Source organism: Acomys russatus, chromosome 15 (genome assembly GCF_903995435.1).
Source record: "Acomys russatus chromosome 15, mAcoRus1.1, whole genome shotgun sequence".
NCBI classification, from domain to species: Eukaryota; Metazoa; Chordata; class Mammalia; order Rodentia; family Muridae; genus Acomys; species Acomys russatus.
The window spans coordinates 56,832,941-56,859,239 of NC_067151.1; the positions used below are offsets into that span (position 1 = coordinate 56,832,941).

Consider the following 26,299-nt stretch of genomic DNA (forward strand, 5'->3'; position numbering starts at 1 on the left):
TAAGATAGCCAAAAGCTCTAAAATAAATAGAATGGTGTCTCATGTTCAAGTCACATATTGTTAGGATGATAATTCTTCCGGGTTTGGCTTACAGAATCAATAAAAGCCCAATGCACATTCTAGCAAGCTGTTCCGTGTACTGTCACAAAACAGTTCCACAGTTTATATTGAAAGCTCAAAGAACCAGAATAGCAAGTCAACACTGAGGGAGAGTGAGGTCTCAGGATGGATGCTATCCAACTTCAAGACTTGCTATAAACCTTCAGTCATCAGCAGTGTGGTGTAAGCAAAAAGAATAAACAGGCAATTACTGGCCAGATGGGACAGTCCCCTAAGAGAACCACACAAAGGCAGTCAACTCATCTGAGGCAAAGGCAAAGGCAGTTCAAAGGAGAAGAGCTAGGAGTTTCAATAAGTGCTGATGGGTCAACTCAACTTTCCATATGCAAAAAAGAAAAAAGAAGTTAACTGGATACAAACCCTATAACTTCTATAAAATTCAAAATATGTTAGATAAATATAAAATACCTGGCATTTGTAAGATAACATAGGAAAAATATTTTGGTACACTTGGGTTTGGTGATGAGTTCTTAGGCCTGATGTCAAAAAATGGGACCTATGAATGAAAATGAAATTTTATTTTATGGAACCTAAAAACTATCTTGTCAAAAAAATTTTTTTAACTTATCCTGTCAAAGATACCATAAAGAAAATGAAAACCAGATACAAATCAGGCCTCAGACTAAGAGAAAATATGTAGAGTGGCACATACTTGGAAATGAACTTGAATCCAAATTATACTTAAATTTTAACTATAAAAAGCAAATTAACTGGGGGCTTGAGAGGTGGCTCTGCAATTAAGACCATTTACTGCTCCTGCAGAGGACCTGGCTTTGGTTCCTACCCAAATCAGGTGACTCACAACTGCCTGTGACTCCAGTTTCATGGATTCTAACGCCCTCTCTTCTGGCCTCTGCGGGCTCCTGCATGCATGCACATAAACTCATATTGGCGCATGCGCGCGCACACAGACACAGACACACACACACACACACACACACTTAATTTTTGAAAATTAAAGCAACATGTTTAAAAGGTAACACGCTTTCTGAAAGGACACCTTATCCAAACAGAAATGAAGATGGCAAATGAGCAGGTGCAAAGACACTCAGCATCCTCATTCTCTCATGTCACAGGGGACCAGAAACCGGGATGGTAACAAAATGCACATGCAAATGCAAATGCTATTTTAAAAGCTGAAGCACAAGAAACTGCAAGTGTTAAATGCTCCTGAGAAAGCAGAAGGAGCAGGAGCTCTCATTGCTGAGAAGGCAAAATTGGAAGGCAGAGGTTTTGGAGCTCTTTGGTAGTCTCCCACAAAGGCTGCTCGTGGTCTTCCCACATGATCAGCACTAAGTATTTACTCAGTTGAATTTTAAACCTACATTCACTAAAAAACCTGGTTGTGTGTGTGTGTGTGTGTGTGTGTGTGTGTGTGTAACAGATGGATAGATAGATGATAGATAGATCATAGATACATAGATATAGATAGATGATAGATAGATATATAGACAGACAGATAGACAGACAGACAGACAGACAGACAGACAGACAGATATCCTCTTTATCCATAATCATCCCCAACTGGAAGCAACCCAGGTGCATTTGAACCTCTGAACAAATGAGTTAACTGATATATCTATGCAATGAAATACTACTCAACAAAAAATAGAAGCTTCCAGATCATGGGAAGACACAGAGGAACCCTGAAGAACGGCTGCACGTTGTATGGTTCTAATTATATGGGATATGCAGAAACATGAACCTATTCAGTAAAACACTGAGTGCTTCAGAGGAAAGACAAGAAATAAACACATGGAATGAGTTGCTTTTTTTTTTTTTTTCTTAAGAGCAGTAAAATTGATCTGTGTTACACTGTATTCATGAATACAAAACCCTCATTTGTCAAGACCCAAAGAACTGTATGGCGCAGAAAGTGGACCTTATAGAGAGATACTTTTAAAGGTCAAATATAAGAGTGGGAATTCTAAGAAGAAAGCAGACTATAACAAAAGGATCTGAGTAAATCGCAGATGTTGGAAACAACACTGAAGGAAGTTGGTGAGAAAGTCATGTTGGTAATTAGTGGAGTCTGAAGACGAAGGGATCGGACAGAGACTGCGCAAGAGCACAAAACTCTAATTGACAAGACAGCTCCCTCGTTGACAGTGGTTGCAATCTGACCCTGTTCTGCAGGAATGTGCCAGTGGGAGCTGTGTTGCTTGCTGTTTGCGTAGACATGTACAGATATTATTCAAGAGAAGGAAGTAGGCAGGGCATGTCTGAAACCCTATGCTGATGCGCATAGTAACTGTATAGGCAGAAGACACTATTATTAATTTATATTGTTTATATTGTGATGATATCATTATTTTCACATTTTTTCAAGCATACCTGGGGCTATGTACTTAAGTGGGACAGACAATTCACAAAGCCAGAACACTTTCTGGGCCATGTATGGTGGCTCACGCCTTTAATCCCAGTGACACAGAACTAGAGGCAGAAGGATTAGGAATTTAAGGCCAGAGTCAGCAAATTAGACTATGCTGAGCTATACAACACACACACACACACACACACACACACACACACACACACACACACAGTCATTTAATTTGTCCAGACCAGACAGATTAATGCTCTGCAGTCTTTAGGAGCCACGGAATTCAGGACAAAGAAAAAAAAAAGCAAAGAAAATCACCTACTTGTCAAATAGAGTCTAAAACACCAATAGCAGGCCTATGTGAAACCAAAAGTATAGATGTGGGGGGCAGAGGGGGGTTTCCTACTTTGCTTGGGATACTACTAAATTGTAGAAGGTTTTATCCTATATTTTCAGCACAGTGTAGACCAACCATTTGAAAGCTGGCATTTTTCTCTTTCAGGCAGTAATCTTTTTTTTTTTTTTCTCAAAGATGACAATCTTGATACAGAGTAGACCTTGGCAGGACTTCAAGGTTAAACCATTTCTTTTTAACAGCTCCTAATTAAAGCATGACCTCTTTCTGTTATCTCTCCCTGCTGCTTTAAATGTGAAGCTATTGTTCATATGATCAGGAAGTAATGAGAGATGAATCCCTTGAAAAAGAAACCTTCAATGACTCCATAAACGAAGACGGCCTGAAAACTAGCTATACCGAATTCAGAGTTCAGACACACCATTAACTTACCTCAATACAAAAACAAATAACTTATGGCCGATCAAACTTTTGCTGTGTTTGAATCAAGTTCATAGTACGTGTGTCTGCTCAAATCTTTTGAAAACCAGGCAAGATACAAACGCAGACGTAGCTGTGTACAATACCCTTACAGGATCTACGCAGCCACAGTTATGTATGGTCCGTTACAGGATCTACACAGATGCAATTGCAGGATCTTCTTTAAGACTTAAAGGACAAAAAAATCAGCGGTCTGGGTTGATTATAAGATAGAAATGTGGGCAACTGACATTCTCAAGGTCCATCCTAGGCCAGCATTTCATGCGTTCTTCCTGTTCAGGCTCATGTCCACACTTCCTGTCAAGTGTGCTGATAGCACCAGTGCTTCCTGGAGTCATTTACTTCCATGCGTTTCCCTCCTTCCATCTGAGTATCCTCCTGCCCTTCCCATATGCTGTCCACACATACAAATGGTGGCAAACAGTTGGAGACTTGCAGTGCAAAGAAAAGGAGCAACACACATCTTCTTTTCTTTAATACTTTCAGCCCATTCATTGTTATGTCCAAATGAAATTAAATATACCTTTGATTTGACCTCTTATTCTTTTGACATTCACTTACGTGCATGACAACAAGGGGAAAAAAAAATGCTACCTTTGGGCAACATCTGATCTGTCAGGAAATTCCTCTTGCTGTGTGATGTGTGGGTGGGGAGAACATGGGTGATGTGATCCAGATGTTCTAGCTGCCCTCTGCCAGGAATGCAGATGTGCGTTCTCCTCACGTGCCCAGATGGTGACCCCTCTGGCATTGTTAATGTCTCCCACATGCCAGGTTCCCTTCTTTGCATGTGTGTGCCTTGATCTCACTTAGTGCATGTGTTTATTTACGAGGCACGGCATTCCTACATTTCATATGTGGCAGTAACTATTTAAAAAGAGGAGTTTTAACTGGTCTGGAAATTGATAAAGAACCTTTTAAATCGCTATGAAATGTGACCCTCGTTTTGAAACAACTCACACAATTATTCAACTCATAATGCCAAGTTTTTACCTTTCCTTTGAGAAAATATGGTTCTGGATGTACAGTTTAAAGACAGTTTAAAAGCCAGTACTTGCACTTTTCATGCTTGCCCTTGATAATGCTTTTGCTCTGCTTTCATCTCTGATGTCTGAAGCCTGGTTTAAGAATAATGCCTACACTGAACATTGTTATTTGTGGCTGATTAAGTCCAGGTATTATAGAAACAGAAAGTTGAGCTCTTCTAGAAGTGATTTCTTAATTTTTAAAGATTCGTTTTTATTATTTTCAATTATGTGTAGATGTGCAGAAGGCCTAAGTGTGCTTGTGTGCAGGTGCCCGTAGGGCCCACTTGTGGCCCTTACAGAGGACCCAGATCAGGCTCCCAGCACTGATATGGTGGCACAAAACCATCTGTAACTTCAGTCCCAGGCGATCTAATGCTGCTTCTGACCTCCAAGGCACCAGGCATGCATGTGGTACACACACACACACACACACGCACACACACACACACACACAGACATGCAAAACACTCATGCATGTAAAATAATAAAATACATACTTTAAAAGGGTTTTATTTTTTATAAATTTCATTTTTATGGGGTAAATGTAAAAGATGAATTCTTACAAAGATGAAGAAAAGATACAAACAAGCAAAAACAGATGATTTTGAAAGACGCCCATCTCTTTTAGCAGCAGAAGTAATAGACCTTAAAAACCAGAAAATATAACATTTATGATATATAACAAATGACCAATATTTTTAGGAGTTGACAATTGTTATTGCTAACATCAGAATTCCGCAGTTGCCATGGTGAGCACTAACATCTGTGCATCTTGAATCTCAGTTATCTTGTAAGTGATGACTGGCTCTTGTGAAAACTGTTCAATTTCCTAAAGTAAGGCTTGTTTTCCCCCATACACACACACTCACACACACACACACACACGCCCGCATATACTCACACATACACACACACACACACGCACCTGCATATACTCACACAAACACACACACACCCGCATATACTCACACACTCACACACACATGCAATGCATGCACACACATGCACCATTTGCACACACCAACACATACATACATACACAATGACCGTACCCACAAATAGAGTGGAAGATGCAATCATCTGACTAATTAAACAAGAATAAAAAATATTTACTCTTCTCTGAAGTGTTCTCTGAAAAGCATAGATAGCTGAATTTTTTTCACCAAAACTCTCCAGATATTTTTTGCTCTGTAGGCATGTCTATTTTTTTTTCAAGTGCTTGTGAAAGAATACAACGTTAGCAACTTCTGCAAAATAATTTGGAGCAATTCTGTTTCTGAAGCTGAAGAGGGGAAGAGAATCAAAAGCCAGAGAAATTCCTCATTATTTGCTTTTTCTCTCACATCTTGAAGTCTTGACTTGTCCTGTGGTTTTGTTTATCACCTTCAGACCATTAAGACGGAGACCTTATTTAAAGGAGCCACAAATGGCAGACATTTTCCCCTAAGCTCTTCTTTTGTGCTCGGGACAATAAATATGTGATATATTCTACCAGCTCTTCCTACCTCTCTGGAAGTTTAATGAACAGGCAGGGGGTCTTCACTGCTAAGCCAGGATGCAGGACCAGAATGCTCAGCGTGGTTCTACGAGGTCATCCTAAACGGAGCCGTTCCACTCGGAGATGAAAACTCGTTGGCAGCCCTTGGTAACCATTCTGCATAGATAAGAGGTTGATGCTGTAAATTTTAAAAGGCCAAAGGCCTTACTTTACCAAGTCTTCTTTTTACAAGAGAACTGACTTGCCGATAGGCCAGCTCTGAAAGTACAGCTGTTGCTAAAAAAAAAAAAAAAAACCCGGGCAACCAGTGACCTACAGCCCATCACCTTAGTCTGGTCTGACCCTGTGTTGTGAATTGGGCCGAGCCAGATTAAAAGTCCACTCTGAAGGCCCCTTGGAATCTGGTCAGTGGTAAAAACACAGAGGACAATGGAAGAGTGGGGTCCATATCCCACGCTTTGTCCAGAAGGGCGTCAGTAGCTAAAGAGGAGAAAGAAGAAAGAAAAGAAAGAAGTGCGTAATAGAGGTGAGAAAGCTGAGCTATAGACTCAACGGTGATCCAAGTAGCCGTCCCAGAAGTCTGTGAGTCACTGACCACTGTTTCCTCCACGCCCTTTCACAGGGGCGGTCTGTGTTAGTGACAGTTTCCACGTAACACGTGTGGTTTCAGAGTGCTTTCCTCTCTAGGCTGTGTTTGAACTCTATGTCACCCTACAAGATAAGGAGGCAGCACAGGCATCTGTACTTTTTTTTTTTTTTGACACAGGGGTTCGCTGTATAACCTTGGCTGTCCTAGACTCATTTTGTAAACCAGGTTGGCCTCGAACTCACAGCGATCCACTTGCCTCTACCTCCCAAGTGCTGGGATTAAAGGTGTGTGCCACCACGTCCCCACTCTGTGCTTTTTTTTTTTTTTTTTTTTTTTTTTAAAGTAGTTTTACAACTGTAGTAATGCTTGCCGGTCCTAAAACCTTTCACTGTTGAGGCCCAGGCAGTTGAAAGGCACGAGCATTCTGTAGCATGTTGGTGTGATCTCTCAGGTGACTACACCAGCTCTCCATGACTTACCAGCAGACCTAATGCACAGCTGGTCGGTGAGCCATTGTTTCAGAATAGGCACGGTGGTGGGGTGGCTTTCCACTCTTACAAAGGGCCCAAATCATTTAGTGTGTGATGGAGGTGGCACGGCTGAGGTCCAGCTCAGGAATCACCAGCATCACACAGCAAACTGAGGTGCCTTTCAGGGGCCCCTGTCTTGGAAGGAAACTTTCTGTTCACTTCTCTGATAGCTGGTGACCTTGCTACAGATGTGGGTTGTCGCTTTGTACTTCAGGCTAAAGCTGTGCTGGTGGCGGCTTCTGTCTCTGTGGGCAATGGTCTCCATTCTTACTGGTTACACTCTCTCCAGAGCCGCCCAGAAACCACACTAGGGGTAAATGCCCACAGTGTGGATTCCGGTCACTGCTTCCTCACAGCCCCTTTTATTTCCCTTTTACAAGAATTCACAATATATGCTGAATATATGTCTAAAAACCCACAATCCCCCTGCCTAAGGCTCTCCCAGTGCTAGAATTAATATGTTTATTTTTTCCTCGTAGTTTACATGATAGAACCAAAGGCCTAAGTGGGTAAATGATCTTGTAAATATTTTATAGGCTTGTCCTACCATGGCTGGCTTCATCTCGGACTTGTAAACATTAAAAGATATATCTGATTTCCCCCTTTCGCGGAGTGTCTGCAGGTTTCCGAAGATCTATTAATCCTTTTTTTAATCTTTGCCAATCTAGACACTGGCTATCACACTGCTAACTCCCATACCCTGTGCAATGGCGATTCAGACCTGCCTCCTGCAGAGTTCATATTTGCAGACTTTAGTTGACAGAGGCAACGAAAAAAGGAAGTGAAACCACTTTAAAAAAAAAATCTCTAGAGCACTATTTACATGTTTATTTTTAGCTCAGCATTCCGTTCTATTCCCTTGCTAGTTATGCCACACGTCAGAAAAATACCGAGGCGCACCTACCTAGTGGGGTTTCAGCATCGTAGGGTGGCTGTCATCCTTCTGAGAGTTACGCTATTCCATGGCCACCGCCCCCCTCCCACCCCATCCCCCGCAAAGGCCTCATTTTGCGGGAGCCAGATCCCCGCCCCCCACAAGGCTCACTCTTGCTCTCTTGACTGGTGAGTGGGGTGCAAATCCTCACAGCTGCCCCAAGGAAAGGAGGGCGTGTGTAGTGCGCAGTGGTCATGAGACGGTGGCAAAGCTGTACCCTGTTAAAAAGGAAAAAGAATCATAAGCCTCAGGGAAATATTTTCATGAGCATTTCTCTGTTTGTGGATTTGGCTTTCTCCTGTTAAACACTAAGAAAGATAAAACAGTAGGTTTTTCCCTTTTAGCTTGGAAAGGGAGAAGTATACAGGGAGGAATGTTTAAATAAACATGATGATAAATGTGACATTTTCTCTTGAGGAGGATCATGAGTTTTAGGCCAGCCTGGACTACACAGTCCCAGATCAGCCTGTCTCAGAAAAACAAAACAAAACAACAAAAACAACAACAAAACAGCAACATTATGCAAGTTCGCAGATAGTTAACCTAATTCCCCATTGAGAAGAGCTTGGGAGTAGTGTCAGGAGGCAATTTCGACAAGCCAAATAGGGGTCTTACAAAACCCTTAAAAGTCAATCAAAAGTGGACGCATGTGCCCTTTCTCCTGACTACAAAACGTTGTAAGGTAGTTAAGATTTGTCAGAGTGCTTTGAGTCTCAGAACCCAAATGTACTTGGGTTCCTCCCTTGAATACAAGCGGCACAAGCAGTTTGCTCAAAAAATTAATTAATTAATTAATTAAAAAAAAAAAACAAGTAGTTCGCTTGCCATGCGAACAGTTTGCTTTCCCACTGCATAATGAATTTCCCAGTTCAATGCAGGCTCCTAAGCAAACCTGCTCACTCAGTGCAGAAACACTTCAACTAGAGGAATTACCCAAATGTGCTTTGCTAGTCTCCATGGCCCATATATCTCAGGTGGCCAGGGTACCGTGCCATCTACGACCCATGGCTACAGCAATCCTTTTCAGCTTCTGCCTGCACAAGGCTCTATATAAGCCAAGTGCTGCCCAAAAGCCATGTTTTCACTGTATTCTAAAAGCAGAACTTCTTAAATGCCTTCACCAAAAAAAATTTTTGCATGACCCCAGATTATATGGGTATATAAAATACATGTGTGAATCAAACATCCACTAATGACAAATCATAACGTTTAATTTTAAGCAATTATTTGGTGTACCTTCAGTTTTACTCTTTGCTAAAGATGAAAGCATACGTGCATGCCGGGATGGATGCGTTTTTGAACACAGCACAGTTCCAAACTGTGTTGACTGGATACTTACATGCCACGGAATGACAGTAGGGGAGAGGTTTCACATGGAGGCTGCCCTGGGGCAGGAACACGGTCCTTTTCCTAGAGTAATTTCCAGCAGCCAGGAAGCTCCGGGTTCTACTCTTCCTGAAGTATGCAGCCCAATAAGCAGGCAGATGGGCGATGGGATGATCTTACAGACCTGACACTGATGTGCTATGCTGGGGGCTTCATGTGCCTAGTCTATTAAACACAAATGCATTATACCATATATTTCCCAGGTCAGTGTGTGGAGCCAGCCCCATCATCATCCCTTTGCAAATAAGGCAGTCATGGGAAGAACTGCCAAGGAAATGGACCAAGGTCTATGGTGCCAAGTCAGGCTCAATCCAAAGATGACAGTCTGCCAAGTTCCACCTTCAACAGCGTGCTGTAGCTTCCTTTATTTCTGAAAGCCACTTGACACAAAGTGGCCTTGCAATTCAAAATGCTGTTAGCCAGGAAAATCTCCTACACAGGCCTGAGCCTAAGAGAGACCCTGAATATGTGTGCTGTTTATGGAACCTACTGTCTGGTGCTATCCAGGGCTGGGGCTGGGCCAAGAGGAGCCTTTTGGTCCAGCAGCATCACTTTTGTAGCATAATCCTCCACTTTGAACTGGTTGCTCTTGCAGGGATGTAATTTGCTCAGCACAGGCAGATCAGAATAACTTATTAGGGTCTTTTTCTCAACAGAAAGACCCTACCGCCTTCTTCTGCCTTCTTCAGAGACACCACAGCCTCATGGAAATGCAAGCCAGTCTGTGCAGGCATGTAAGTGACAGCTCTACAGACTCTACCACTGCCTGCCCCTCCATGGGCATACGTGCACTGGAGTAGGAGTTGCCAGGATATGTGCTCTTGTATGTTTCTTGAATGTGGAAAGACATTCATCATAAAAAAAAATTATGTAAACAACACAGTTCTCGGACTTGCCCACAACCCATGAGGATTCAAATAATCCTTTTGAATTAGATCTAACTCAATGAAATAAAACGTCTTGCTGGCCACAGCAGTGCACTTTCCCCCTAAAAGATAAAGAAAGAAAGCATCGTTTAATATAGTAATGAAAGCTTGATTTATTAATATCATGATTTTAATTATGTGTGTGATACATTGCTTCCAACAGGAAGCAAGCTAGGGAAGATAGTAGGGTTGCAATGAGCAGAAAAGTCAAAGTCATGAGCACAACCAGGGCAAGCAGGGTAGTTCCCCACACTTCAGAAGCTAAGGAAGGAGATCTCAAGTCCGAGGCTACCCTGGCTGCATACCGAGACCCTGTACTCAAAGAACAAACATCAGTATAGAAAGATTTTATTTAAACAGTGTCTGGAAAGACAGAGAGTGCTTAATTTCATACTCTATGCTGCCTCCAATTTCTGTTCCCACAGACTGGTCTCCAAATGCTTTCTTCTAATCTACAAGATCAGCTATACACTTGGCGTCGTGGGTTATTTGGCCATCATGTTTACTATATGTGGATTCAATCGAATACTCAAGTAAGCATCTCCACTTACTAATGCCTCTACGCAGTTGCCTGAGTCACTCACCTGCCATGTCCTTCTCACCAGGAAGCACTTGGCCCTGCCATGATCCATGTACCATTTTTCCATAGTAGATCCTGATGTGTAGCCTTATTGGAGGACCCAAGAGAAAAGCAAGAAAGGACACCCTATAAAATAAAACCTTTTCAAAAACCGAGAGCTTTAAAGGGAATCTATAATTCACCTGCAAACTGAGATGATCTCCATTGAAAGTGGGGCTCCAGCGGTGTAGAATAACTGGTTAAATTATGTGTTCCCTTTCCACGAAGTCTTAGTGTTCTGAGCCCCTTTAAAGATCTTGAGTTGACCATTGCCAAATCCACTGGCTTATATGATGAGTAAGCACTTCAACTGTGAAACAAGATGTGCCTTATGTGCGAAATGCACACTGGATTTCAAAGGCAGCACAACGAGACTAAGAATTTGTATTGATTACATGTTGAAAGGGATGTGCTTTAAGTACATTGGTAGGATAAATGTCACCACCTATTCTTGTTTACTTTTGAACGCAGCTGCTAGAAAATGTAAAACCGCAGGCTTGGATCGCTCGGTCGGGATGGTACGCGCCGAGACTTGTGTTAGGCGTTGTCATTATTGTACAACCCTTCAAACTACGATAAAATGTTAAGGGGTCACTGTTCCATATAAGGCCCATCACTACAGAAATGTCATTACGCAGTTCCCGATTGCGTGTTTGGAGCTGTACTCCCACTTAGCATCATGGGTCTCCAGCGGAGGAGAGTGGGTGCTTAGAAGCTGAAACAGAAGGAAAAGGCTAGAGTCTTGTGAGAAAATAACTAGGGTAGGGTAGGCAATCATGATCTGTAGTCAGAGCTGCTTCTCCATTAAGAAGGTGGCTCAGGAATTAATGAGGCCACGGACCAGGCCTGTGCTGGGGAACGGGGATTTTAAGAGGAATCACACAGCTATGGAAAACAGCTCAAATAAAAATTCCTCAGAATATCCCTCATACTGAAGTCACTCCAAGTCTCTGGGGCCATAACAAAAATTAAAAAAACAGAAACTGGCAACCCTTGAGTCATAAAATAGCAAGGTAAGTGGATGAACAATCAGCCCTGTGTTGCCATGGGCACTTCCTTTGGCTGCATAGCAATCCCATTTTATAAGTGTTTCATAGGCCTTCCAGAGAGAGTGCCTAACATTGCTAGCAGAGCAGAAGAGGTAACTGTGCCAACACAATACTGCTAGGTTAAGATCTAGAAAGTTGCAGAACTACATTTTTATTTGTTATCACACATCTATAGTGCTTCGTTTTTGTGGCTGTAGAAACATTTGAAAGGATTTTCACAGAACATTTGAGAGGGTAGTCGCTCGAAAACTATTACTGCTTAGGATTTTTGGACCTTTATCTATGAAGTTTGTTTCCTACAAGAAGGCATGCCAAGAACTTAGCCCTTCAGATTTGGAGGGGACTAGCTCTTCACTGGTAATGATGGTAAACATACTACTAAGATTCTTCTGTATGAAGCTGTGAGTTTGTTGCCCTGGTTTTAATCAATACAATGATACATATTGCTCTGCATGTGGAGGGAAGATAGTTTCCCCCCATTGCCCTAATCCTTATAAATATATTGGGTAAGTCCTGAAAGAATGAATATCCATCTGCTTTGGAATTTCCATTTCATATAATACACACATACACAGAGAGAGGGAGGGCATCTTTCTTTTTCTAAATATGAAAAGTCTGTACTTTGTCATCCTTAAATTAATGAGCAGAAAGCTAGGCATGGTAACAAGTACTTATAATGCCAGCACTTGGGATCCTGAGGCAGGGGGACTGCGAACTCTAGACCTGGCCTAGCTCTGGTCACACAGAGCTCATGCACTAGTCTTGCCTGATCCGTGGAGCTCTCATTGTTCATCAAAGAAGACTTTTGCAGCTGATGGAGACTATTACAGAAAGCTACAACTGGTCAAAATACAGAAAGCACGTGACTGTAGGGTATACAGCCCCATTCCTGCATCTCCAGTGCAACACCACACCTAAGCTCAGGAACATCTTAGAAGAGGGGGCGGAACGACTGCAAGAAGCAGAGGTCAACTTGGGATGCTGTCTTCTCTATATGGCAGGGAGCTGCACCCATGAAATCTCAACTATATTGTCCCCTAAACATGACTGACGTAATGACACCAGGTGATATGTCAACACAGATGGGGGAAGTCTCACAAGGCTCTACTCCCACATGAAGAACTACAGGCCACCAATGGCTACTGAGAGAGAGAAGCAGTCCTCTCCCACAATTGAGTCCGTGATAGGTTATCCAGCCCCAAGTGAGGAACCAGAAATATGTATGAGTGACGCTCCATGAACTTGGCACATGTCCAAGTCCACAATAAGAATTAAAGAAGAGAGCTCGAGTTTGAAAGGGAGTTAGGGGGACATAGGAGGAGTTAGAGAAGGGAAAGAGTGTGGGGTGGAAATTATATTAAAATAGTGCTTATGTATGAAATTCCTTTACAAAAAATTAACCCAGAGAAAGGGGGAAAATGAATTCTAGGTCAGCTTGGGCAGCATAATGAACCACTATCTCAACAAACAAATGAAAGCAAACAAACAAATAAATAAATATTAAAAATAATCAGATAACAGCTCCTGAAATAGTAGCCTGAACAGATTTTCTCTACTCCCCACTCTCTTCCTTGACTCAATGAAGCCCAGGGTCCACCGCTGGCATTGGAGGAACACCAAATATGGCAGGGTTGAGGTTCATGAATCAAGGTTAGGGCTAATTGTACGGGACGTTTTGTTTGTTTGTTTGTTTTTAAGGTATTTCAAGATATGGGAGGAGACTGTCACAGGGAATAATAGTGCATTTGAAAGATAACTCAACTTGTAGAACCAAGGTTTTGTTGCTGTGGCAGCTACAGCATTGGGGGGAAAAAGTCTAAAGGTCTAAGCTTCATTTTTGTCAATTAGGTGTTGTCTGTCTAGTCTCCATGCTTTTGCATTTGAAAAAGGAATGCTGTTTATTTCAGACACTTTTTTAGGCAAGTTGGAATATTTGAAACATTCAATGGAGCCCAGAGTCTATGGCAGAGCTCCTCAGCCTTTGATGTACCTGACAGCTGCCTCGGTGAGGCTTCTTTCACAACCGCAGCACAGCGTAAGCTCAGGAGCATTTGAGGGAGACCCCGTGCATCAGTATGTCAGAAAGCCACCCCAGGTGCTTCTAATCTATGTTTAGTTCTAGAAATGATTTATCTAATGGTTAATACTCTTAACTGCCCTTAACTGCGATCAAGGGACCATCAACAATTGTCACTCCACTGCTGCCATCCTGGGACCCATGACTCCATCCCGAGATGCTGTTGTAACTGGGATGCAGGCAGTTTTTATAATTTTCCCAGGCCTTTATATTTCTAACATCCAACCGAACTTTGGAACTGGTTAGAGCAGGCTGGCTTAAGCACTGAACTACAAAGAAGCATTTCATGACACTAGCAGTCCAGCGTCATCTGCAGTGTCATTTTAAGTGGCTTTGGCTACTCATAAAGCTACAAGATTCAATACCTTAAGCAGAAAATTCTGTAAGTACATAGTAACCTTGACTTTCATGCCATTCTCAGCTCAGCAGCCTATGAAATCCTTCACCTCTGTGCTCCATCTTGCCTAGGTCATCCTTTGTCCAGACCCATGTGTATGGTGTGCCGGGCCCTCCTCCCCCCCCCCCCCCGCCCCCGTCTGTTAGCCACCACCACGTAGCCAACTGAGTTGTTAGATCACCTCTCTCTCATCAAAGCTCCATACTTGTGTTCAAGGAACCAGGCTTTCATAAACGCTATTCTCAAAGTGCAGATACTTACTACGCTGAGTTCATTATTTCGTTGTTGATTTTTTTTAACTTCTTACTCTGCTTAATTTGTAAATTAAACTTTATAATAGATACATATGTGTGCATGCATAGGAAAACCCACACCATACATAGGACTCAGTCCAGTCCAAGAAGTCATTCAGCCATGATGGGTTCGGGGCACAACATCATCCAAGGGCAAAGGAGACTCATCAGGAATTCCTTTGTGCACCAGCAATGAGTGCTACAGTTTGAGGAAGAGAACTTCATAGTCTCTAGGGGTTTTTAAAAACATTTTTAAAGTTTTATTTATTTATTTTATGCATATGAGTGCTCTACCTGCATGCCAGAAGAAGGCATCAGATCTCATTATAAATAGGTGTGAGCCACCATGTGGTTTCTGGGAATTAAACTCAGGACTTCTGGAAGGGCAGCCAGTGGTCTTAATCACTGAGCCATTGCTCCAGTCCCATACAGTCTCTAGTTTTAAAAAGAAAACAATAAACCAAGTTATTGAACAAATGCACAGCCACAAAGCTCTGTTAGATATATGGCAATACTATTTCCTGACCTCCAGCCCTCCCGTACCCAACCCAAGCACCACACCCTTACTTCCTTCTACGTTGTTTTTTCCCATAGAATCAAATAGATTCCATGGATTTGAAGATTAGATCCTTGTTCTATGGCCTTTACTATGGGATAATGGGTTGAGACTTTGCTGAGATCTTCTCAGACTACAAGGCATCTACTATAGGGGTAAGTGGCGTTTTCTTTGTTTGAGACCATTTATGACGGGGGAAGAAGCAGCGCCATCTTATGTGTTACCATCATTCCCTTTGATACTGTCATGGTCCTCCAGACTCGGTGTTCCCTGGAGCCTCATTCTGTCAAAAGCTGTTCATTGTTAATACATACCTGGGGCCAACAAGATGGTTCAGTGGATAAAGGCATTTCCTGCTGAGACTAATGACATGAGTTCACTATCAGGAATCTAGATGGTGGAAGCGGAGAATTAGCTTCCGGAAATTGTCTTTTGTCTTTCATACATAAGCCATGTGCCCATCTACCCCATCACCATACACACACACACACACACACACACACACACACACTAATTTTTAAATGGTAAAAAATACATTCTTTACATAGAAATATTGAGAAATATGCTATTTTGTAAAAATAAAACGTTAGTTAACATATCTACAACACTCTAATTGCCAGCGTTTAAGGAATTAAATAAAGATGAGTCATAACAAAAACCACGTTTTTTTTTTTTTTAAACTAGAACTTCATCTAATAGCATAAAAGTAGTATTTAAGAGGATAGGCTATAGCTCAAGACTAACATATGTAAAGCCCTGAATTGCCTTCTCAGGCATGTAAGAAAATCATATTTGATGATATATAGAACACTTTAGAATCAGCAGTAACAGGGTGATCTTGTCATAAAGATTAGTCACCATTATGCAGCATATGAGGAAGTAAAATTTAAAAAGAGTGATAACTGTGCTTTGACTATACATTGATGACTAGATTTTTTTAAAACTTCAAATAGTTTTTAACACTCTCAAAATTAAAATTCAGAATAGACATAGCTCCTGGCCAGGTGGCTTCTAGATCAAGCTATTGAGAGCATTCACCTGTGTCTGGCAAGTGTGCGTCTCTGAACAGTCACAAACAAGGGCCGCACGTCCCTGGGAGTTCCTGTCCTGCTCCCTCTGTGTCTTGTGCACATCCAGTCTGAAGTGGGGAAGGTGTGTAAATAGCAGACGGCGAGGTTCTGGGCTCTTCTTCCCTCCTTTGTGGGTCAGGACTTAAACAAGCATAAATTTGACTTCCTTTGCACCTGATGTCCTCCCTGACGCCCTGAGCTCAACTGTACCTTCTAGAGCCTGCAGCCCGACTTCCAAGGTGAGAAGCTGGAATGCCACGCTTTTGCGGTCCCTCTCTCGTGCATTGCCTAGGGGACAAACGCAGAAAACTTCACTTTTCATAATGGTCAAGGTGTGTACAGGAAGCAACATTTTCACTCCCAGTTCCAACACCACCCGGACGTCCTGTCTCTAACAAATAGCATCATCGATGCCTCTTGTGCTTGTTTCTGAACATGAGAGGAAGAGAAGAGTCATGATGCCCAGCTCTCCAGACTTCTTACCTGATCGCACCCCACAGTCCTAAATGTTATCATCGTCCTCCGTCTTCATTCTAGCTCCAAAACCTATTTTAGAAAAACACTGTTTTATAGGCACCAGGAAACGGTATATATGTACGGGTGCTCTTGTGTACCCACAAAGGCACACACTTGCACATGTATTTGCAAGTGAGCTGAGAGAGGAACAAACCTGTATTCCCAAGCCAGTATTTGGACCTCACAGCAGATCGGGTAAGTTAGAATGGCTAGGGATAGAGTCAGTGTGTCTGCTTTGTTTAAAAACAAAACAAAACAAAACCAAAACAACCCTAAAGAAAAAGTAGAAAGCTATTAGGCCACCCACAAATGGATGGGCCTTGCATGCACATTCCTGAGTGAGAGAAGCCACTCCAAAGAGGCTACACGCGATCTGAGCCCAGTCACATGACACTTTAAAAAGGCACAAGTATAAAGATGCTAAGCAGACCAGTGCCTGCCAGGGGCTGAGGGACTGGGAGGGTTGACACAGTGGAGCACGGGACTGATGCACCCATGACATTGTGTTTTCAAAAATCCACAGAACTACATGGCAGAAGGAATGTATCTTCATGCGTGCAAACTTTAAAAAAAAAACTATTTAGGAGGTCAGATAATTAATCCCAAGATTAAAAAAAAATAGTGTGATAGAAGGAATCTGGCTGTATTGCAAATGTACATGTGTGTGTGTGTGTGTGTGTGTGTGTGTGTGTGTGTGTTTGCTGACTTTAAACTGAGTGGAGAATATAGATCTAAAAGCAGAGAGAGGGCTGCACACAGCAGTGTACTCTCAGTAAAATAGGGTCACCCTCGCCAGAGCTATACATTGATAAATCTGATGGCTCTAAGTGTGCATTCTGGAATGGGGCCACTAACTAAATGGATAGTTGATAGTGGAATCTCCTTGTCAGAATGAGAGTACAGATAACCAAGGAGCAATGGCCAAGATACACCGTATTAACAACAAGGGAGAAGTGGAGCTACCAGGATGAATTCCTGGTTTGTTTCATATAGACGCAAACAAATACATACAAAAATATTAATAAGCATGTGTATGGACACAGTTACTATATACATAGACATTTCCTCATTCTCTTAGCTAAGAGATCCTGGAAGCAATGGCACCCTAGTACCCAGATCCTGATTTCTCACGCCACTCTACAAGAAAACAAACCAGGGGCTAGAGAGATGGCTCAGAGGTTAAGGGTACTGCCTTCTCTTCCAAAGGCCTGAGTTCAATTCCCAGCAACCACATGGTGGCTCACAACCATCTATAATGTGATCTGATGCCCTCTACTGGCCTGCAGGTGTACATGCAAGCAGAGCACGGTATACATGATAATAGATGTATAGATTTTCAGATGTATAGATAATTAGAATATGGATAGGATGAAGAAAAGGAAAAGTGGGATGACGTGAAGACTTTTTTTTATGGGGACTAAGTGAGAACTGCCTCCATAGTGTAGTCGTTTTCTAAGGAAAGGACTGGAAAACACAAGCCAGAGCCCCAGAGAAGGAAGCCTGCCTCCAGGTAGGGGCCCTGACACTTGCCCCTGAGTTAGTCAGGCTGCCCTCGGGTGGCTTAGGCCCCCAGACTCATCTGCCATGTCCCTTGATAGATCTCTTAATAACAACAGGCAAAGCCAAGTGTGGCCCCCTTTGTACCATCTCTGAATGTTTTCTTTTAACCTGAAACTATTATAAATGTTATGTTCAAAAATAATTATTTTTCACCTCACTGGAAAATGAAGGCTTCCCATGTGTTATTTTCAGGGGTTGATCAGTGCGCAGATAATAACGTGGGAATTTCAAGAAAAGGAAATGGATGCTTAGGTTTGCTCCAGGTTTCTGAACCAGAATCTCCAGGAGGAAACTGAGAGGGAAGGTCCAAGGTCTGGCTAAGCTCAACAGCTGCCCCTGAGGTTCAGACTCACCACTGTGGACAATAGCTGCTGCTCTGAGGCAGAGTAAATGTGGAGCTTGATGTGTGGATGGACCCTACCATGGATGCTCAGCAACTCTGAGCATTGTCCCTACAGGAAAAAGCTTCTTAGATACCATATCAGTTCAGAAGCAATGAAGACCCCAGGTCCCAAGGACTGTCTGGTGCAGTGCCTGCAGTGTCTGTCCTGTGTGCCCTCAAAGGCGAACGCACTCCTCTCCAACAGGGTTTTTTTCCTTTCCCAGGTAGCTCTACAGTGTCAGCCAGATCCCCACCAGGAGCCTGATCAGCGACATCTGTGCAGTTTGTGGGCAGAAGATTGTTGTTGCACTTGACGAAGACGGGCTCATTGAAAACACCTTCCAGTTGTCACGTAGCCACACGTATGTATCCTTTCCACAGAAGGCCTTCTTGGCTTTCCCAGAGCTTTCGGCTTGCGGTCCTTGCCCTCTGTTCCCATTTCCCACCCTCAAGCCCCAGCCCTTTGTCCTCTGGCCCTGTCTCTTCTTGGGACTTTCTGATGATCCTGTTGAATTGTTGATTAAGATGAGCCTCCTCCTTTATAATATTTTTCTTTTTTTTTTTTTTTTTTTTTTGTTTTGGGTGGGGAGGTTGTTTTGTTTTGTTTTGTTTTGTTTCGAGACAGGGTTTCTCTGTGTAGCCTTGGCTATCCTAGACCCTCTTTGTAGAGTAGGCAGGCCTCGAACTCACAGCGATCCGCCTGCCTCTGCCTCCTGAGTGCTGGGATTAAAGGCGTGCGCCTCCGCACCGGTATTTTTCTTAAAGAAGGCTGTTCATCCCACATGGGCAGGAAGGCTACTGCCTTTGAGCAGGGTGCTGCCTAAAGAAGCTGCTAGAAGCCACAAGTGAGCATATGAACAAAAAGGAGGGAAGACAGAAGTGGGCTAAGGGGGGGGGGGGGAGGAAGAGCCACGTATAGTGTTGGGGTATCACTCGATGCCAAGGTACGTGTTTAGGATGCAGGAGACTTTGGATTCATCCCAGCACTATAAAACCCTGTGGAGAGAGAGTACCAGATGCAGGGAGCATGCAGGACTGCTCATTAGAGCCCGGTGTCTAACTATAGGCAGAACAACACATACAAAGCTCACTTCGACTAGAAATAATCTACAAGGAGTCCCCTTGTGGCAACAGACTAGTGAAGATGAAAACCAAGCCTCTTGTGAAGTTTTCTAGTCAGGGGCCTTTAAATCGGAAGGCACCATAAGGCAGCCGGACGCATTAGATCACAGGAGGATGGGCTGGCATTTGGCATCTTCGTTTTTGGACCACTCAGCGCTTCTACCTATGGGGTCCTGCTCCGCCAACTCTCTGGTAGCTGGAGGGTCTGGAATGGTAGGAATCTGTATTAGTCACCTTCACATAGCCATGAGCAAGATCCATCACAGAAATAACCTGAGGAGGAAAAAGACTGATTCCAGTTCACAGTTTCAGAGGGTTTTGGTTCATCATGGCTGGGCAGGTATGGTGGCAGGAGCAAGTGGTGGGTGCTGTCCATACCATGGCTGACCATAATACAGAAGGCAAGGCTGGGACCAATGGTGGCCTTACAACCTTCCGTGATCCATGCCCAGTGGCGTTCTTCCACCAGGAACCCTCACCTCTTCAGGATTCTACAGCCTTCCAATATGGTGCCACCACCGTGGCATCAAGTATCCAAAAAAAACCATGAGCCCATGAAGGATATTTTACAGTCAAACCTCTATGGTGCTGGGCGTGGTGGCGCACGCCTTTAATCCCAGCACTCGGGAGGCTGAGGCAGGCAGATTGCTGTGAGTTCGAGGCCAGCCTGGTCTACAAAGCGAGTCCAGGACAGTCAAGGCCACACAGAGAAACCCTGTCTTGAAAAACCAAAAAACAAAACAAAGCGAGTCCAGGACAGCTGAGGCTAACACAGAGAGAGATTGTCTCGAAAAACAAAACAAAACAAAACCAAAACAAACAAACAAAAAAACAACAACCAAAAAACTCTATGGATAAGTTTGGACCTATGAACAAAATTTCCGTGAGAATAGCCTCAACTAGAAAATGCTATCTTAGAACCCTTGAACAAAGCCAGCCCCTGCTGTTGGAGCCTATGGTTACAGACAGCAGTAATGTTTGGGTTGGCCAGCAGTCCATATTTTCATTTGTTCTTAAGAATACAACAAAGCATTGTTCATCTTTACATTACAGCATTGATCTTACAGCACTGCCTCCGTACTCCCAGTCAGATCAAAGCTCTGGTGAGGTGAGCCCTTTGCCACAGCTTCCCACCCAATCCAGTCAATAACACCTAACGCCTTCAATATGCATGGCCAATGATTCAGTCCTGTTTAATCTGGACACTTGCCACTGATTCAGTGCTAAGAGTCAGAAACCGGTCCAAATGCATCTCAAATGTAATAGGAGCCTTTCTTCAACATTTAAGCCCTAAAAATTTAAGGGAAGAAACGCAGAGATATACCATATGGAATTCTACCATGTGGGTTTTTTTTCTTATTGTGATACACACACACACACACACACACACACACACACACACACACACACACACACACACACACCTAAACTATCATTCTTAGAAAATTTCCAAGTCTGGCCCTAGTTTTAAGTATGATTTACTTCTTCAAATGTTGGAACAGAGCCCCCTCTGCCATTTTCAAATGGAAATATTTTCTCTCTCCACCTTAAAAAAGCCCTTAGGGATTGCTGTACATGTGTGCATCTGTAATCTAAAATGTAGTCACCTTTAAATATGCTTTGCGGGGAGCGTTATTCATGGCCCACTTTAGCATGAGTCACACTAGTGAGGAGTGTGCCAACGTGAGTCACCATGATCCAGGATCTACTACTGCCTGCGTCTCTCTCTGCAGCAGCTCTGCCAGTATGCAGCTTCCAGTACAATGTTGAAGATGAAGGAGCACAGCCCAGGAGATGGGGGTGTCGGATGCTGGCTCCATGACTCCAGAGCTCTGACCCCTCTGAAGGGTGTGGCTCCATGCCAGCCTTCTTAAATAAAAGGCTGCCTGTGTGTGTTTCTGAGTTCACAATTCTTCTAATTCACCACTTTATACTAACCCAAGCACATTGCAAAAAAATGTCCAAGATTCCAAGAAGATAAAATAGTGGAAACTCTTAGTTGCATGGAGAGCTGGTCTGGAGGACTTGGATCGATGACCTTGCCAGGGTCCCACCTCCATGGTCCTCTGTTTCTTAGGGAGGGATGTTCTACATTGTTACTGTCCACATGGATGAGTATCAGGCTGGCCAGAAAACCATGTGCTCTTGGCCCCCAGACCACATTCAGACCAATGACTGTGAATCAATCAGTAGTTGCAGTTAACAGTTTTCCCTAATCTACAATACTGGGACCCGCCCCCAGTACTGCCAATCAAATTCAACCTGCCCAAGGGCCAAACTAAAGAAGAAGGAAGCACTTCTCTGTTTACGCACACCTGTACACACACATACACACATGGATGGGCAGCACGATTCTTTTTTGGTACCTGATGGTCCCTTCTTCAGAGCACTTACCAGTATCTAAAATCAAATGCCATACACTTTTGCTCATCTTGCGCTCCATGCAGCCAAGTTTCATCTGTTTCATCACTTACTACATCCACAGCCCTTCAAGCAGCGCCCAGCAAGTAGAAACCTTCACAAGTATTTGTCGAGACAGTTAAGTTAAAGTGGCAGAAGGATTTCAGTTAACAGAATACATAGGACCAATTGGGATGAGTTGACCCAGGAAGGATGCGCTAGACCTGTGGGAGTTTGAATGAGAATGCCCGTCCCTGGGCTCAATGTTTAAATGCCTGGTCCCCTGTTGATGGTGCTGATTGGGATGCTTAGGAAGGGTGGCATTGCTGGAGGAAGTCTGATGCTGGAAGCATCTTTAAGAGTTTAAAGACTTGCCCTATTCCCTACTTCATGCTTGTGGCTCAAGATATGAGCTCTCAGCTTGCTGTTCTTAGTAGCCACTGGTGATTTGCCATCTGCTCATCATGATGGTGATGATGGACTCTTAAGCTCTGGAACCACAAGCCCAGATAAACCCTCCTTCTAGCAGCTGTCCTGGTCATGGTGTCTTATCACAGCCATTCAAAAGCAACTGCTACTACAGTGATCATGGTGTCTTACCACAACCATACAAAAGCAGCTGCTACTACAGTTGTCCTGGTCATGGTGACCTATTACAGCCGTACAAAAGCAAGTGCTACTACAGTTGCCCCGGTCATGGTGTCTTATCACAGCTGTACAAAAGCAACTGCTACTACTCCTAAAGTTAATCCACCCGAAATTGGGGGTCACTTAAACAGCCAACACTGTCTGCAGACTGGTAGATACTTACTCTACAATTCTTTAGGCATTTTCACTTTTATGAAACAGACGGAACTACATCCATTGTTTTTCTTCTTTTTTACTTATTATAATTTATTTTTTATTTAAAAAAACTATTATAATTTATTCACATTATATCCCTATTGTTACATATCCCTTCATTCCTATCTTCCCGCTTTTCTTGCCTTTCACAAACTGGCAGTGTGACCATCAGTGTTTCATTATCAAAGTAACTCACTTTCCTTCTTGTTGGGAACTTTCTTCTTCAAACTACCAAATGCCTCAGTATTACAATTGCTTCACTGTTCAAACTACTAGACTTGGTTCTAGTGTTTCTCTACATGGCAAATATCTTAATAATCAGACAACCAGTGTATGCATTATATGCTAGGCATATGCACGGATTAAAGAAAGAAAATGATCTTTTTATTGTTTGAAAATTTCATATATATGTTTTGACCAAATCTTCTCCCCACTCCCCTCTCCACCTCCCACCCTCATGCATCCCATGATCTCTCCACTACTTTCCCTTCCAAGGTCATGTTCTCTTCCCTTTTTCAATCCACAACATCCACTCAATGCTGCCAGCGTGTGCACGGGCGTGGGCCATCTCCTAGAACATGGGCAACCTATCAGAGACTGCATCCAAGGGAAACGGATGGATCCATGGGTGGGGCTTTGTGAGACCATGCCCAGTCTGTGCTGGGATTTCAGCTGGCTGAACCATGTGCGGGTCTTGTGTTTGCTGCCATAGCCACTCTGAGCTCACATGTGCAGCATGGCTGTCGTGACCACAAGGAACTGTTTCACAGCATTCCTGTTACTACTTCTGACTCTTCCAGTCTGTCTGCTTCCTCTTCCATGATGACCCCTGAGCCTTGTGGTGAAGGGGTGTAACTCAGATGGTCCGGTCTACAGATGAGGACTCCCTACTACTTTGACCAGGCTGTGAGTCTATCAATCAGTACCTGCTGCAAAAAGAAGGTTCGCCAACAAAGGTAGAGCCGTGCTAACCTATGGATGTAAAGGTAAGTATTTAGGGCGCAGTTTAATACCATGGCCAGTTAGTTCAATAATAATAGTTAAGCCAGGCATGATGGCACACACCTTTAATCCCAGCACGTGGGAGGCAGAGGCAGGTAGATCACTGTGAGATTGAGGCCAGGCTGGTCTACAAAGCTAGTCCAGGACAGCCGGGCTACACAGAGAAACCCTGTCTCAAAAAAAAAGGTGGTGGTAGTTAGTTCTCTCCTAGAGCCCATGACCTACTCAGCCACAGGTTCTTAGCTCAGTTGACAGTACCAGGCATGGGACTTCTTGTGGAACAGGCCTTAAATACTATCAGGCAGCAGTTATAAAACATTCATGCTACTTTCACCAATGGCGTATCTTGTCAGGCCGGTTGCTACTGAGCCTGTCAGGTTCCCAGCTGGGTGAGACGAATGATAACTTCTCTTACCCAACAGGATGCATGGCACCTTCTGGTGCTGTGAGAGCTGAAGAGCTGAGAGGTGAAGAGCAAGCCTCAAGGTCAGCACTAGCTCCATTTCTCTGTGTCCTATGACTCAAACACATGGTGTCTGCAGCAACAGGATTTTACTACCATGTTCTGGCAGGCGACCAAGAGCAAAGGCAACAGCCTGTGTAGCAAAGCAACATTCTTGGGCTTGCATCACAGTTACAAAGCACTAAAACTTAGTTTTATTTCTGAAAAAAAAAAATGGAGTCCTTACACTGATTTCTGGTTTGAATATATCTACTAGCTGTTATTGATATCTGAATAACCTGTTGCCTTAGTGCGTCTCAATAGAGTGCATGTAGAATGAAGGCTTAATGCCTGCATCCAGTCAGTGTGCTTTCTGCACAGAAGCACATACGGCGGCTACAGCAGTCAAAGGAGGTTCGCTCCCTTTCACATGCGGTTCCCAGCACAAGATAAAGTTGCTGGGAATCAGTGGAGAACTCTGAGCAAAGAATATTGCATTAACACTTGATGCATTATCAAATCCTACAAACAGTAAAGGCAGTGGTATCTGTCTTCGGATTACTGCAGGTGGAGTTAAATTTTGAGTCATAGTCATAAGAAATCTCTAGGTATATAATGATTTTTTTTTTTAAATCTTTTGCTTACATGTACAACACACAGGCTGAGAACACTTTACTGCTTTCAGTGGTTAGCCAAATGTATAGCAAGAAAGACAAGGAAAAAGCAGAGCGAATTTGAAAGATTTGCCATGTGGCAAGGAAAAGAGTGTGGGCAACGCTTTGCGCTGTGAGCAAAGCATGTCTATAGGAAAAACATGACAGCTGCTAAAGAGGTTAGTACAATAAAGATGAAAGCACACACTTTGTATTGGTTAAATAAGAAACGTACCTCAAGGGCAAGACTCACCCATTGAAGGCTCCATGACGTAAAACTAAAGGACTCTCACTAAGACGGAGGTCATCTGGGCACTCTACTGAGAAAGAGCAGCCCAAGGAGCTTCAGGCATCGGGACTGCTGCAGTCATACTCCAAGGGGCTTGGATACTTGCTAACCTGGTGGCAGAATATGGTATCCTGTCTATGACGCTTGCTTTGTAGGCATTCAGAACACGAGAATAATTGGTGATCGCATCTTTCGCCAAGTCTGCAGAAACACAACAAAACATGAAAACAGACGAGGTGGGCTAATACGTAGCTGGGTTGGAGCCTCTGCCGGGAAGCCCTGAGAGGCCTGTGCGTGAAGCACTGTGGGTGTGGTATAAGTTGCAGTGAAAACCTATGATTGCTGACAGGAAAAGTTGTAGGCATCAAGTGGAGCTGGCCCCAGGACTGTATTTCCTGCAAGAGGCAGGGGCACAGGGGCAGGGCCACCAAGCCTGTTGCATCTCAGATGCTGCTGCCACGTGCCCCAGATGGCAGGCAGATGAAGCTGCATGGCTTGGTGCTTGCCCAGCTACGATTTGGTCCAGGTTTGTCTCACTATGTCTCTGTGTGTTCTCTCTGGGAGTGGCGATGTGTATACTATTGCATCTTAGAAGTATGTATCTTGTGTTTTGGTTTTCAGGAGCTCATAATTATGAGTTTATCTTGAGTCTCTGAAGAAACTTTGGACTTTTGGGAGGTGGTGGGATCTTTAGGAAGTGGGTGGGACCTATTGGAAGGAAGCAAGTTCATGTTGGGTATGCTCTTGAATGGGGTGTTGGTAGCTGGATCCCCTTCTTCCTCTATTTATTAAAAACAAGGAAATCCTGAAGTTTGCAGGCAAATGGATGGAACTAGGAACGATCATCCTGAGTGAGTTAA

The 26,299-nt window shown here is 43.4% G+C and overlaps 1 protein-coding gene across 1 annotated transcript; it reads left to right on the forward strand.

Moving 5' to 3' along the window:
• The first annotated feature begins 5,927 nt into the window (after positions 1-5,927).
• Positions 5,928-25,005, forward strand: Rnf175 (ring finger protein 175). Its single transcript, XM_051156917.1, is given in 7 exon segments — positions 5,928-5,951; positions 7,094-7,236; positions 7,806-7,817; positions 10,595-10,706; positions 15,199-15,315; positions 18,917-19,050; positions 24,879-25,005. Coding segments are annotated over 7 exon segments (669 nt in total).
• Positions 25,006-26,299: the final 1,294 nt, after the last annotated feature.